Source organism: Aphelocoma coerulescens, chromosome 8, assembly GCF_041296385.1.
Source record: "Aphelocoma coerulescens isolate FSJ_1873_10779 chromosome 8, UR_Acoe_1.0, whole genome shotgun sequence".
Classification (NCBI taxonomy): domain Eukaryota; kingdom Metazoa; phylum Chordata; class Aves; order Passeriformes; family Corvidae; genus Aphelocoma; species Aphelocoma coerulescens.
The window spans coordinates 28,251,568-28,267,340 of NC_091022.1; the positions used below are offsets into that span (position 1 = coordinate 28,251,568).

The 15,773-nt window shown below is 39.8% G+C and overlaps 1 protein-coding gene across 1 annotated transcript; it reads right to left on the bottom strand.

Annotated features, from left to right (window-relative positions):
- Positions 1-560: 560 nt before the first annotated feature.
- On the bottom strand, positions 561-15,496 carry NDC1 (NDC1 transmembrane nucleoporin). The gene is made up of 18 exons (XM_069023455.1): positions 15,406-15,496; positions 14,952-15,072; positions 13,943-14,044; positions 13,576-13,750; positions 12,973-13,111; positions 11,469-11,577; positions 10,584-10,635; positions 9,820-9,952; positions 8,239-8,331; positions 6,917-6,998; positions 5,935-6,090; positions 4,674-4,928; positions 4,419-4,537; positions 4,145-4,195; positions 3,658-3,721; positions 2,693-2,793; positions 1,640-1,800; positions 561-813 (listed from the first exon to the last, which is right to left on the bottom strand). The coding sequence occupies exons 1-18, from the start codon at positions 15,448-15,450 to the stop codon at positions 750-752; spliced, it is 2,022 nt and encodes a 673-aa protein (XP_068879556.1). The 5' UTR covers positions 15,451-15,496; the 3' UTR covers positions 561-749.
- Positions 15,497-15,773: the final 277 nt, after the last annotated feature.

Here is a 15,773-nt window from a genome sequence, read left to right on the forward strand (position 1 = left end):
AATGTATATAATTTTGAAAAATTTGGATGTGCTGCAAACATCCTACCCCCGGAACAGAAAGCTGTTGATCTTAACTTTAAATCCCAGTATCTTTATTTGGGAGTTTTACTAAATGCAGTAATGTTTCCTGTATGTTTCTGTATAGATCAGAACTTGGTTTCCTAAGTCACCTTAAAGATAAAATCTGAGCTGCTCACTTTCCAGGCAGTATTTGTGTGCTAATAATGCCTTTCTGCACACCCATTTTACTCTGAAGGAGTATTTCCAGCTTACAGAGGGAGCAGCATGTTTTACTCCTGGGCACATCTGTTTCCTACACTTAAACTGCACTCTCAATCTAAAAATGTTATCAACTAAATTTATGAAGCACTTAAGCACTAAGTATCTACGTGAATCTCTCCTCAGCCCCTTAACAGAAGAGAGTAGGGAAAGAACACAGTGTGAAAAATAATGAAAGATCTGGGTGTCAAAGTAACTCTGACAACCTTAAATGTCATAGTCTTACCTAGAAGAAGAACTGGCACTTTCTCATTTGTAAGTGACATTAAAAGAAGGCAAGATGAATTTTACAAGTTTTATTATACAAAGATGATTCAAACCCATAAGAACTCTTCTACAGTTCTAAAAGTTTTGTTCTGCAACTTGTACTTCCACATGCTTTTCCAAAAAGCCAAGGTAAAAAGCCTCATTAGTCCCACTTTCTTCTTAGCAAGAGTCTAGAAAAAAAACAACCGTAGCTGCATCACAATTTATTCTTTGTACTCCAGGAATTGCTGAAGTCTCTTCTTGTGCTCTGTAGCCACTTGTACAGCACTAGAAACAAATGCAGAATACTTACATTAAAAGTAATACAGCACAAAACTAAAGTCTCATGCCAAAATTGAGTGTACATTGAAATCAATTACACTGAAGCTAAATTTTATGAAAAACCATCTATGTTCCAAGACAAAGAAGTATATTAACCCTTAAAACTGACAATTCTTACCCTCAACAGCTTCTAAAAAATACCTATACCAGGAACCCTTGCCCATTTCCTTACCTTTAAACAGCAACTGATTAACTTGCAAGGATGATTTAGGTAAGAAAGAACCTCTTAAAATGATCCCTCCTGTATACTGAGCACTTCTAAACCGAGGGACATTTCATCCCCAGAGGGAGAGATGGGCAGATACTACAGGATGTTTCAGTCCCACATATTCTGAGGCCAAGTATGGAAGTTTGCCTGCTGGGAGAGTGGTTGAGGAAGAGCTCTTGGACAACCAAGCAGCAATGGAATTTCATTATTTGGACCCTTCACAGGATTCTCTCTCTGCAGAACCATTGTCTCTAGTTGATTTATTTTCTTTTCAGCAGCTGAGATCTATTAAACAAGTGGTATTCATGAACTGCTTCTAAAGAGTTCGTGAAAAGTCACTAAGAAAAATTGCCCAGGAATCTATGACTAATAAATTTCTAAGGGGGACCATATATCTACACAGGAACTTTTTAAGGTTCCACAAATCAAAAAATACTAAAATACCAAGTTATAATAATGACCAGAAAGGATTTTTTTTCCCCCAAAACTTCCCTTTTCACAAGTCCTAAAATAACATTAATTAGACTAAATTTAACAAGCAAGCAATCCCAAGGAAATTCTTACTTCAAGTGTTCTCCAAAGACAGTAGTTATCCGGTATAGGGCTGTTTTCAGAGATGCTCTAAGTGCAAATCGTAGTGTTTTGTAGGATGTGTCCACCAGACTCCCTGAAATCCGGGGAGGTTTGCTAGAAACGTGTGGTAGTTTGAAATGTCTGTCTACGACCTGATTGAGAAAAACAAACAGATTCCTGTCATCTGTTCAATTATTTCATAATGTAACTAGTGACACGTTTGTGTCAAATAAAGCAAAAACAAAGTGCGAATTCAGAGATTCCACCAAAAATGTTTTGGAGACTGAGCATTTCCCAGCTGTCAACAGGAACACAGAACCAGGCTCTGTGAAATAAGATTCTCTGTTACTGAGTCTTAAGCTAAGGAGAAACACAATTCTATCCTGTATTATGACTTGTTTCTTTCACAAACAAGGGTATTGGCTTTATTTCCCTGCTGGTGCCTGTTCTTGGAATAGATGACTTACACTGAAGAACTTTAATAACCTCGAAATTCTTTCCAAGAATCTCCATTAGGGCAGTGTAAAATGGTTATGTTAATAGGACACACATAGCCTTGGAAATAAATCTGGATTTTTTAAAACACACATTACACAAACATCAGTAATTTGAGAGTAGTGTCTTAGTATTAGCAGAGACACAGATTTTATCTCCTGAGATTTGCAATGTCTCCAAGTGCTCCGTGTTGCACCAGGAATTATGTGCAACCAAATAAAGATTAAGTTCTAACTCTGCAAAAGATATTGTATTAGAATTGCAGCATTCCTGAAATAAACTCTTCAACTGAGCACACAGTGGCCTTTATTTAAAATTAAACATTCCACATTTTCTCCTTCTACATTTTAAAACATCAACAGGGGTTTTATTCAGCTGTTTCATAGTGTACATAGTGGCAACCAGCTGTTTTGGTTAGATTAACTGCAGAAGAGCTGTTTTAGTGGCAACAACTTCAATGTTATGACTAGTCAGTAAGGTCATTACATAAAATCAATAAGACTCCTCTTCTAAACTTGCCTTGCAGCAAGGCAAAGTTAATAGTTTTACCTCCTGAAGAGTCAGTAGCGTGTTCAGGATAGCTGGCAGTGTAGTTTGGACAACTCCAAATTGGTCTTCAGTAAAGGAGGCTGCTACCAAGTGAGACAGACCTTAAAAAAAAAAAAAGAAATCTGTTGTAATTAATGCTTCAAAGGTGAGGATTCAATAACAAAGATCGTGGAATCTTCAGGCAACACTATTAGTGTGGTGGAATTCCTCAGGACTTGCTGCAGCCAGCTGACAATCACCTCAGCTCTGGCTCAAGGACTAAACCACTCACTGATTTGACAGGTATTTAATAGCTTGATGTTGGTAAAACAAGAGAGATTATATAAAAATGTGTGATTCCCATCTCCAAACTCTGTACATCCCAAGTCATCACCTCCAATCTGACACAGCATGGCACATCTGCCCATAAAACATATCACCAAGGAAACTGATACACTTTGCACAGACAAATGTAATAAAAGATTCTATCAATACTGGTATTTACTCATGGCTTTGAAAGAAACAAGAAAATCCAGAATGTAACTTCATACTGTCATTGTTCTTCTAATTCTCTGCAGACCATCTTTTTGTTTATTTATTTTATATCTGAGTTACTACCTGAGTACCTCCCTCAGTACCTCCCTCAGCTCTCTGATGAGCAGAGAAAGACCCAGAGCCTTTAGTCAGAAAAGCTGCTGTAAAAATAAATCTGTCACTAGAAAAAATGTAAAAGTGATACAGGGGTTCAAATGAGAGAGAACCACCAGAAATCAAGTTTAGGAATCTGTACAGAACATAAAGGAAGAGATCTCACGTGGGATCTCAAAACTACTAAGTGAATTACACTTTAGTCATGTTGGTGTCTGAAATGCAGTTGGGTTTTTATCAGAAGCATTTCAAAGATTTTTTTCTGTTACATTTATAAAACACAGAGCCCAGAGAGTTTTCCATGAACCAACAGAGTGGATCACCTGGAAACCACTTACCTTCCAAAGCCCAGATGTGCATTTGGGCGTCAGAGAAAACAGCCTGGATGGAGGCTTCTGGGTGCTGAGAAGAAAGCAAAGTGTTGCAAATGCACTTTGTAAATAATATCACCAAGCTTGCAGGTTTCAGAACAGACTTGCAAGGCCAAAGGATCTTGGGAAATAGCCAGAAAAATCTGATCTAAAGAAGTAAAATTCTTTTTGGACAGGAGCTGCCCACAATGCTACAGCTGTAACTGGGGAGGAAAAAAAGGGGAAGAAAAGGATATACCCAAGCTAGTTTTCAAGGGCTAAGAATGCTTTAAGCAAAATGCAGTTTCTAGTAAGATGAGTTTAAACAAGCATTGATACTCTTATTTTCTGCAGGTATGGGACAATCCTGCTGTTAAACTCACAGCAAGCAAGAAGTTGTACTTAGGGAAAGCCTTAGATGAAAATACAGGGTTTCGAACCATAACCTGTGTCTCAAACACAGGAGCACTCTTACCTTGCTGAAGAAATACATTATCAGTGCCCGTTTGGACAAGAAGTTTTTCATCTGAAAAGAAACAAAAGATTAAACACATCATCTGCATTTAAGGCATGCACAGTTGGCCCTCCTCAACCCTACTATCTTCACACAGCATAGGGATAGGGAGTGGAGGGAAGGATTTGTTATGTAAGCTAAGTGGGCAAGGAAGTATTCATTCCATAAAGTGGAAAATTCTTCCAGAGAGATACCACCTAAGCTGCACCCCCTATGCACTGCAATTTTACTCCACCTGTTCTTGCTTGTTCTGAAGCCACGTGTAAATAAATCTTGGCTGCACTGCCTGACTGCCAGTTTTTGCAGCAGAGACCACTGGGAAGGATTCATGATGGGAACCATTCATTTGCTGATCTGCAAGAAAAAAAAATACAGTACCTTCAGAAAAACTGGTTGCTGTCACTTGAATCCTCACAATGCACTCTCCATTGACATTGTTACTACACTTATGGCTGCAAGGCTCAAGACAGTGCTGTGGAAGAATCTCTACCTGGAACTGATGTCCACAGCTTTGGTCCCCTTCTCATGACATGGGGACTTTGGACTGGTCCGTGCCAAGGGGACTTGACATCCACAACTCCCATCTTGTAACTTAAAGCAGGGGAGCTGAAAGGTGAACCAACATCAGAGCCAGGAGATGTCTTCACAGGCATCAGGGATGGCTTAACCAGTGGAGACATGGAGGCTCTGAGAACAATGTTGGACCTCTGTGACTGGAATGCCATGTCTTCTATCCCAACAGCTCCTAGTGACGAAGAACACACTGCATGAAGACAACAGGCTGGCACAATGAAATAGGAGATGGGTTTGTTATTTGATTACTACTTCAACAACTTCTGTATCAGAGCTTTTATTAAATGTCACGATTAGCACTGTGGTCTTGCACATCAGCGTAAGCATGGAGTGTTTTCAAAGTTCATCAGCTTAAAAACAGCAAGTAATGAGAAGGATCCTTGTGGATTTATTTCTTTTACTCCTTCTGCTAGCCAACATTACTACACCCTGCTATATATAACGTGGGTTTTTAGCATTAAGTACGAGAAAAAAGGCTACCTATAGAAGAATGAAAAGTTATTCTGATTGGTGTGTGAGAAAAGGCATGTCCATCTCAAAAGCCAAGGATCAGCAGCACTAGAAGAAATTCACCTGTGACACACCAACAGTCCCTGCTGTTGCCTGGGCACTGCCTCCTAAGGGATTCCATTACCTGGCAGTCTTGTGATAACACAGCTGTGCTGCCAGGAATGATGCCCAAGTCTGGCATGTAAAACACTCGAAATGCCTGGAGGCTGCTCACAGCTCAGGAGTCAGACTGGGCTCTCCTCACTCTACAGTGATATTAGTGAATCACACAAACATAAACAAAACCTAATTTTACCATCTTACACTAATCATAAGAGCAGTTATGCAATTTACAGAGCATCTCTTGGCAAGACTTAAATTCTCCCTGTGCTATGTTGAACCACTTACTGAAACTGTGATAACCACTTTTTTTATTCATGCAAGTATGGAAAAAATACTGTATTGAACATAGTATCATGCAAGTAAACAAACTGAGTAAACATGATAATCACAAGTTTTCTAGCTATTTTGGGATTATTTCAACAAAAATACCTAAGATTAATTGGGGAAGATCTTTTTTGTTTGGATTTATTTGCAGAAATGCCTCATTTTCCTCATAAAATTTGAGAGTAAGGTATCTATTGGTACCTTCATGCTTTACAGACCTTTATGAGCATTTCCTCACATACCTGGAGTCTGTGGAGGTACCTTCAGCTCTCCCACTGGTGGCTTTGCTCTCCCATTTGCTGCTGCTGCTTCCTGCTGTGCCATCAGCCTCTGGGTAAGGTCACTCAGGAGACTCAAACACTCCCGGGATATTGCAGTCCAGTTGTGTGGGTGCCCACCTGGCAGTGCACACCAAGAGCAGGGTTTAACCCTGCTCCTCCCTGTATCTGTTCTGACAATGCCCATGTGCTCTCAGCAGGAGCTTCACTGTGACAAGGCCACTCAGCTTCTGAAATGCCACAGGGCATTTCTACTGTGACAGCTTGTTTATACTGAGAGGAAGATGAAAACATGGACAGATTCTATGGATAACTCAGTGAAACCTGCTAAGGAAGCAGGAAACACAAGCAGTTCAGCCCATCAGATCTGAAATCACTGAATGGCCAAAATGAACAAATATCAGTGGTGATGGCAAAACAGTTTTGAAACAGTACAAATACTAGAATTTCTGGTAAGGTACTACAAAAAGTTCCTGAAGGCTTCTAAGTAGTTTTAATTGACCTCCTCTGCCATATCTTTGAAAACAGCAAAAAGGCTGTGCACTAACTGAAGTTACAGCCACCGTTTGCTCTCATAGCTGCAGTGGTGATTCAGTATTTGTGCCTGATTTTCCCCCACTCCCACCTCAACATTCAGCTTCCATACATATCTGTTAGATTTTCCAGTCTGGACTATCTGACTGGTGGTGTGAAGTGGGCCCTGCTTTCAAAATCCTAAACCTGTGTTTCCTCTTGGCTGTCATTTAAATCCAACAGACACCAGAACTGGTTGAGTTTAGCAGGTGAAACAACATGATTTAGGTAATTGAGCATCCTTTTGGAAAAGGCACCACAGGCTAGAGGCTCCTGGCTTTGGTAGCATGCCTCACAGCATTACATAATTTCTAAGAGCATTTGACCAACAATTTTAAAAAAGGAATCAACAGAAAATAAATTTTATAATTACCTGGCTGGCTAAGGCTAAAGACTTCCTGTCGTCGAACAGGAGAATACTGGGAAAGTAACATCAAGTCTTGTAAGGCTAAAAACTACAAAGAAAGGAAAATGTTTTAGTGCATGCAAAGTCCAGTGTATTTGCTTAAAAAATACGCAGTTATCCCTACAAAAATCAATCCCTGCCAGAGAATGAGATCACACAGGCTAAAACCAGCCACATAACAGAAAGAGAAAGGAGGCAGATCCCTAGAACCACTCTGGATGGAGCTGCTGAGCTATTAAGAGCTTTATTGATATGTCAGTTCTCTGCAGTTCAAGAAGATCTAACACTGATTTTTTTATTCTAACAGCTCAGGCAGAAAGATCTTAAGACACAAAAAAGTCTAAGAGAAGAACTGTTTTTGCAAACCAGATCTCAACTACAGCTTTAGGGTAAGTGCCTTATGGGACCAACCTACCACTGCTTTTTCATGGGATTAAGCAATTCGTGTGGCAAACTAAAAATAACCAGATTTTTCACAATATTCAAACCCTATTATAAATAGGACATTTTAATCACATCTGAGATCATAAATTAGATTTCCTGTTCCTTTAACTGTTCGTGGTCAACTCTTCCCCACTTATCCTCAGGTAATGCAGCAAAGCTTAAAAAGGTATCTCCAGCCTTATCAGAAATCTGTAAAATCAGTAAAGGTAGATTTTGCATGTGCAAGAGAATATTCTTGTCTTTATTTACATATTACCTCTTAAATAAGGTCTCCAATTTCTAAGTATTATAATCAGTAAGTCCTATTAATGACTACCATAGACCAAAATTCCTCTTCTTTACTCACAAGTTCTAAGTAGCTTTTTACTATTGCCTTTTATAAAAAAAGAAACCTAACTTCCAATGTAAATACAGATGTATTTTTAATTTCAAGAGAGAACACACATATTAAGAGCTCAAATATATGTATCAGGGACAAGATGTTGAGAGTACAAAGGTTTGAGAAAACACCTGCTTATGTGACAAGACTCAAAGTTGAGTTACAAAAACCTGAATGCCACTAAGCTGCTGGTTTTGCATCAGTACACACTATCACACTTCTGCTGCCCACAGATCTTACCTTTGACTAAATAAATCTTCAGCTGAAAGTAACGGTGGTGAGCACCAGCAGATGTCACTACTAAACAAATTTTCACCATACAGTGTAACAGCCTGTGAGTGCTCTGAGGCAGCTTTTTCAAGGAACACCTCAGTGAACAAACTGGTACCTGTAAGATGTGACTGAATGCTCTGAAAAACATCTTTTTAGTACACACCTATCAGGGAAGAGATAGGAATTCAATTACCTTTATAAGGAGGGGAGGATTGCTGTTTAAGATTTTAGGCAGGCACTGGTCTGTCTCCTGAGCAAATGTTGGTTGAATGGGAAAATGATGACTCTAAATACAAACATCAAAAGTTGTGTTATACAGAGGGAAGCACAAGAAAATCTTATGAAAGACCAGTAAACTGGCCTGGAATTTCTAACATAGAAACAAAAAGAGTTTACTCATTTCATTTAAAATTGAGAAATCTTAGACAATTCAGATATCTTTATCTTCAAATAAATGTGCTCATATAATTTGTGGCTAGGGGCATCACATCTTAATGTAAGAAATTCCTCTGACCACATATCTGGGAAAAACTAATAACACCATATTCCAAAACAAGACTGAAACCTAAACTGCAGTGCCTGTCTTTACACCCGGGTAACAACTCTAGTGAAGATATGAGGGTTCTTTTAGCAAATAAGAAAATATTTTTGAAATTCTTCTTTTGTGCTGCTCCACTTCTAAACAGAATAATTCTTATTTTTGTCATCATGATATTCATATCCCGTGTTTTAATAGAATTTCTGTATCTAGAACATTTAAAAAGTAAATAGCACTGCTTGAATTGAATCAAGCATCCCATTGTTTTAATGCTATTTCACACGGTTCAATTTGGGCACAGATCACCTGTTAGTTTTGTGTTACTGCACTTCTTTTACACATCATAGCCTTATTCTCCTGTTTCCAACTGCAACATTGAGACCTGAGGTAGCAATTGCTTTCAAGGGGTTAATAAATGAACTTCATGTGGCCTAATTTTACAATTTCTTTCCTGACTTTTCAGTTAACACTATGCAAATATTTAAAAGCAACTTAATGAACTTTTTAGTTCATTAAGAAAAACAAAATCATGTGAATAAGAAAATATTTTTTACCAGCCAAAAGGGCAAAGTCCATTTTATACTTTCACAGATGGATGTTTCTTTTGTCTTCCACAGTTTTATAAGCAATATAGTAATTAGAGATGTTGACACAGTGTTCACTGGTGCTTGTTATTATCCTTTGAGACAGGTTGCTCACACCTCAGAGCTGTTGTCATGCTTGACTCATTGTTGATCTTTTCTCCACATAGTCACAACAACTACACCTTTCTAATTAAAGCTAATTAAACACCCCAACACTGGATTTGCTGTTTAATTCCATGAGTACTTTGCACCAATACATTGACCCAGGATTTAAACCTCACTTTTCTTCTCTTTTATCAAGAGTATCGTAGTGTTTTAATTTTAAAAAATTACAATCAAGTTAGATGAACAATTTTTTCCTCTCTATTCTTACAAGGAAATATCTGGAAACAGAAGCAGAGGAGTAAGAGGAGGAGGTGGCAGTAACAAAACATTTTTTGTAAGGAGCACAGGTCTTGCTATGAGAAGAAAGGGAAAGGCAGTTAATGCCAGGCCTCTCTTGACTACTCAGTTATCAGTTACTATCGGTAGTGCAAGCTGTGAAAATTCAAGAACTCACAGTGAGTTATTGCGTAGTAGAACTTCTTTTGAAATGAAAGAATTATCTGTGCCACGCTGATGTTCTAACTTGAGCACTGTCACAAGTACTGACCTCTGTGGCATAGATTTTGAAGAGCAGCCAAGCAATGTACCAGGTCATCAGGAGAAACACACCACTCAGCCAGGTATGGTAAAACAAGGAGAGATCCAGTAAGCCACTCAGAGTGTCAAGAGGATGTAATTTACTGCAGATAAAATAACCAAGAGGATATAAGTATTTTAGTATTTTTATTATGGAAGGTGTCTGCAGCAAGCTGTTAAAGTAGCAACAATTGCAGAAATAAAGCTGCCCTTTTTTTTTTACAAAAAAATTTAAGTGTGTTTAAGATACCAACTCTTTGATTTTTCCGTAACTGAGGAAATAAAGTTAAGAAAAATTAATGAAATTAAGGAATAAGAAATATGAAATAAGTACTAATGACTACAGTTTTAGTCAATTAAGATATTAAGACTCCAGCTTCCCTATTTTAAAACAAACAGCCATATAAAAATAAAGATTCCCCCCACCAAAAAAAAAAACCTACCATAGAAAATCAGATAAAACTCATAGATGCAATTTGGAGGAATTAGCCTTTCTAATATTCTAGAGACTTACAGAGATGAAAAAAACAGGTGATTTCTTAATTACTATCTTAATGACAAGATGGTTCCTACAAGGGGACACTGGTTCCTTTAGGATTCACTGCAGAAGTGGCCAAAGCTCCCCATGTTCTATGTGGGGAGGCAAAGAACTGAGTCCTGCTGGCAAGCTGGATTTCCTCAGCAAAGGCAGCTGTCAGACACGATTCCACGTTTCCAGCACAATGTCCTACCTACCTGTCTGTATGAAGATCCATCGTGGTACATATCCATACCTTTGGGATATAACCTAGGGAGTCAAAAAGAAACTCTGAAACAAATACAACACTACAAAACACACACAGTAGGCCAAAAAGAAGACAAAAAAATAGAATTCATGCAGAGACAAGAGACAGGTCTTGTAACTCACATGGACAAGGAAGCAATCTGCCTTTGGGGTTATTTTGTTTTAAGAAATAGAAAAAGAGAATGAAAAAAGGCTTCAGGCCAGCAGCTATGCACTGAGAGATGTAGACCTTCTCTTTTATTGCTGCTTCTTAGCAGTGAGTTAATTGTGTTTCCTCACTAACAAAAGAGGGTTAATAGTAATTTAATATTAATTTTCACTACAGCCCAGGCAGCAGCAAAGTGCTTTTAAAGACTTAATGGAATCTGATATAGAACCACTATACTTCCAATTCATCCCCTGATGTAAATAAAAGGATAATAATTCTTGCATATTTTGACATCATCTAGGAGGATAATTACAACCCTAACAAAGCATTCCTGATTTTTAGAAAGGCTAGAGCAATTATCTTAATCAGCAGAGATTTTTTTTTTGTACCACAGACCAAACTCCATTTTCTTATGGGAGGGAGCCATCCTACCTTTGTTTCCCAAGCTCCCTCCAAATAATATACAGGGCACTTGAGAATAAAGCCAAAGTGCTAATCTTTGCCTAAAAAATAGCGAAGATAGAGAACATTACACACGGCGAAGTCCTGCCCACTGCTGGTGTGTCAAGTTCAGCTCTGGGACACTACATTTCCACTACCAGGCAGTGGAAGCAACAGTTCAAAGCCGGACCGATCAAAGTTTTCAAAATACAGGAATTACAAATTAGAGAATTTCAGGAACCCTTACCAAAAAAGTAATATGTGACACAGAAGTTTCTAACAAAATATAATGATTCCACACAACAGTGTTTTATCAGGAGAGGCAAAGATCTTCTGAAACGTAAATACTTGTATTGCTAAAACCAAACAAAAGAAATAGTTTAGTATTCCACATGCAGAACAAATCAATGAAACAGTTAATAAAAATAATACAACAAAAAAAGGACAAAGTACTTGAAAGCCTGTAGTCTAGATCAATTAAAAACTTAATTTAAGGTAATTCCAGGTGTTGCATTTATTATTTATGCTCCCAGTCTTTCCTGACATTTTATACTCATGTCTAGTTCTTATCCTTTTTCCTACTTGTAGCAGTGAAAATTGAAGATGGGGTAGATTGACTCAATACACAAGAGAACAAAATAGAGTAGCTCTGTCTAATGCAAAATTAAGAAGAAAAAAAAAAGGCATCTTTAATCTACTAGATTTCATTTAGATTCTAAATGTTCAATTAAAATACAGGGAAAACTTAGACAAGCCTGAGTTCCAGGCAGTTCCAAGCCTAATCCTCCAGGCAGTGAAACCAACATAGTACTGACGCTTTCCTCCAAATAAATGAACTGTATGCTTCCAAATGACAAAAGCAACCCAGCTGACCATGAAACTATGAAAATGAAACTATGCAAATGTAACCAAAGTGATTTAATTTTTTATTTGACTAAGTTGCACTAGAAAAAAAAAAAAACAAAAAAAAGGAGAATTAACAACATTGGAATAGTGGGGGTTTTTTTTAATATTTCAGCTACAAAATGCTGCTTGGTTTGCTGATGAACTGAATGGTCAGCATAATGCAGCAAACATGTTTTTCACTAATACAACCAACCTTGTTTAAAGACAACTCTTGCCAAATTGGTTGGACTGTGTCAATCTGGGAATCAGGCAAAATTAATGGCTGCTGTGAGGCTGCAGCAACAGAAGTATTTTTAAGATGATGTTTCACACTGGTACAGATTTCTGCAGGACTCCTCCAGAGGAATTAATGGAATTTCAGTTTCCATAGTGCTACACACACAAAAAGGCTTTGGATTTAAGGTGCTATTTAGACCTGAACTGAGCTGGTACAGCTGGAACTCAGTTATAACTGATAATATGCTGCCTTTTTTTTTTTTTTTTTTTTAACTGTCAAGATTTTCAGCTTTTAGGTGACCCTTGTTGTCAGTTCCAGGAAGTGATACCCAGTTTGTGCACATTGTCCTGTAGTTCACCTGCCACCTCAGCCAGCTTTTAACACGCATCAGAGCAGTGGAGTCTAAAGGTTAAAGAGTCACAGCATCCCAATTTCTGTGTCCATTTAAAAGGAGCTGAGTAGGAAGGAAGAGGATGAACCCTGCTGGCATTTAAAGCTGTGTGTACACTTCATCTATCAGTGAAAGCAGCTGCCCACAGGCAGCTCCTACTGCCACACTCATAAATTATCCAGGCTATTTCACTGTTTCACTTATATGTCTTTCTACAAAGGTGCTTAAACCTCTTACCTGTATGATTGGAAATGGCAAATAATTCATGTTGTTAATAAGATAGAAAAGACTGTAACTGTATCCCAAGAAAGCTCCAGAAAGTAGAAAGAAGAGGTGATACTCGTTTAGGCACATCTGAGGAACAGCATCTTCTAGGCTAAAATAGAAAACTTAGAATCAATTCTGAGTTCAAAACAAAAAGTTGTTCAAGCCTTAGGAAACTCAAATCAGAAGTTTGATTTTACTTTCCTGATCAGTACATCTGATGATATCTCAGTAAGTTTTTGCTAAAGTAGGAATCCCACCACCTGTTTTTGTAATTTATGCATGAAATATGTCCCATTAACCACAAGACCAAGACTTAGTTCAAGCGACAATCAACTCATCATCAACTTTCCATTAAGAATCCTGGCAATTTAGTTTTTCTGGTCCAGTTATTTCTCTGTGCATTGTAACATTTACAAATGGGGGTATTTTTTGTCCTTTAATAAAGAAAATCAACATATAATTGCTGATTTTTGAGAAAACCCAAATTCTAGGGATTCCTTTTGAAAGAAACAATCAATAAATACTTTTACAGTAAAAGTTCTTTCTTTATCTTTGACACACACACACAATTACCTTTCTGAAGGTGTGCAGGACACAGCAAGAAACTGGAACCTGCCTTTTGTCATGACTGTAGCACACCAAGCAACCAGCATTCCCATGATAGCATGAACAAAGGAATGGATGACTTGATGAGGGTGAATAATTTTTCCTATCAGTGCTAATCGAGAGCATGGTATTGATGGCACAACTGTAAAAAAGAAGCAGAAAATTAATTTTCACTTACTACTAAGAAAACCTTTCATTAAAAAAAAAAGAGAGAGAGAAAAACCCACCATTGTCAACAAAGAATTTTTCACAGTCAGGATCAGTCACTAAATTATAAATGATCATCTTATTTAATTCAGGTATTAAAGACAGTTCAACAGTTTACACAACCCACCTGCATAAAATTCAACATTGAAGATGCTTATTACTATTATCACCACAGACATCAGGAAGATACAAAAGATGACATAGGAAGTATACAAGTCATTGAAAGAATCTAAAAAAAAAATATATATATAGTTCAGAAAATTGCAATAACACAGCAGCAACACATTAAGTAACAGAAAAGAGCATTTAAGCAATTGACAATAATCCTCTAAGTGCTTAAAGAGGAGTAATGGTCAATGGACTCTAATCCCACATGAGGTCTGCCCAGCTACACAAAAGCATATGGAAACTCCATAGAAACTGTTTTACACCCTTATAGCTGATTTTCTTGTAAGTGAACACTCAGAAGTTTAAAACATTTTTTTTCAAAGTGAATTAAACTATGGCTCAAATATCACATTTCTCTTCCTTTGAGAAAAGCTGCAGCCATCCAGCCACACCAAAAAGGGAAGAAATTTCTTACAGAGTGGTTCTCTTGGGCTTTTCTGTTTTCAAAGGAGGAAGGAAGTCAATTCTCTCTGCCTGAAGCAGCTCAATAACCACAGGCATTGAGCTTCCAGCTAAACACCGCTCAATTTTCATTGTAGGCACTCAGGGGAAGGTTATTCTCACCTGCAGAGTGGCTGCTTCAGGAATTTCTCTTAGGATTCAGTGCACCATAGAGAAAAGTGAAGCTGTTTATGGAAACAACAGCTGCCCAGGGTGGAAGAGGAAGGGTGTCCAAGTACTCAGAACACATAACTAAAGCACTTAACCTGTTTTTCGTTCTTCTGTGGGGGATATACTCACATGAACTTTCGCAACACTTATTCCTACCTAGGGTGCACTGTGGCTGCTATGATTGTAACACAGAAACATTTCAAAGGCCAAAGACCATTCAAAACACTAGTGTAACACGATGCCACCGTCAGTTCCCGCTATCTGGGACTGGGCCCAAAACAACAGAATGGAAAAAAAAAACCCCAAAACTACAAACACCTGAGGGCAAAAACAGGAGAACACGGCCGGGCACCTACTCGAGATCCAGCGCACCGGGTGGAACAGGTCGAGGCCGCTGAGGACGATGAAGGCCGCGGTGCAGACGGGCAGCAGCAGCACGGACCAGGTGACGGCGGCGGCCACTCGCCAGCCCAGAACCTGCGGGGACACAGCGTGAGGGGACCAGGACCCGCCAACCCAGCGCCTGCACGGTGACAACAGGAGGGGACCGGGAGGGGGGACCGGGACCCGCCAGCCTAGCGCCTGAGGGGTGCACAGGGTGAGGGGACCAGGGCTTATCACCCCAGAACCTGAGGGAAGACAGCGTGAGGGGGGCGGGGACCGACACCATCCGCCAGCCCAGCACCTGCGGGGAGACAGCGTGACGGAACCGGGACCGGGGGGGGATGCGCCGCCACCCGCCAGCCCAGCGTCTGAGGAAGCGCAGTCTGAGGAAGCGCAGCCTGAGGGGAGCGCAGCCCGAGGACCGACCTGCCGGAGCAGCGCCCGCTGCCCGCCCGCCGCCACCGCCTCCATGGCCGCGGCCCGGCCGCCCGTTCAAAGCCGCCGCCCAACGGCCCCACGTGCCGGCCCCCCGACACTTCCGGCGCGCGCCGCGGCAGCAGCCAATGGGAAGGCGCGCACGCCGCTCTCCCCGCCCCCGCGGGTGCGCGACTGACATCACGCGCACCGGGAACTACAAGTCCCGGCGTGCCCCGCGCGGCCATGGCCGCCTGAGGGAGCCAGGGGTGGCCTCCGTGTCTAAGGGGACAGAGCGCGGCCCGGGGCGGCGAGGAAATAAATTGTCACATTAGTCCACCTTAAGTCCGTTTACTAACACTTTGAAAGCCTCGCTGGCG

Coding starts and splice junctions, on each gene's coding strand:
- NDC1 (XM_069023455.1), bottom strand. CDS start 15,450: ATGGAGGCGGTGGCGGCGGGCGGGCAGCGGGCGCTGCTCCGGCAG. Junction 8,332..9,819: donor TCAAAATCTATGCCACAGAG/GTCAGTACTTGT, acceptor GTTTGTATTTAG/AGTCATCATTTTCCCATTCA. Junction 4,538..4,673: donor GCTGTGGACATCAGTTCCAG/GTAGAGATTCTT, acceptor TTTTTCTTGCAG/ATCAGCAAATGAATGGTTCC.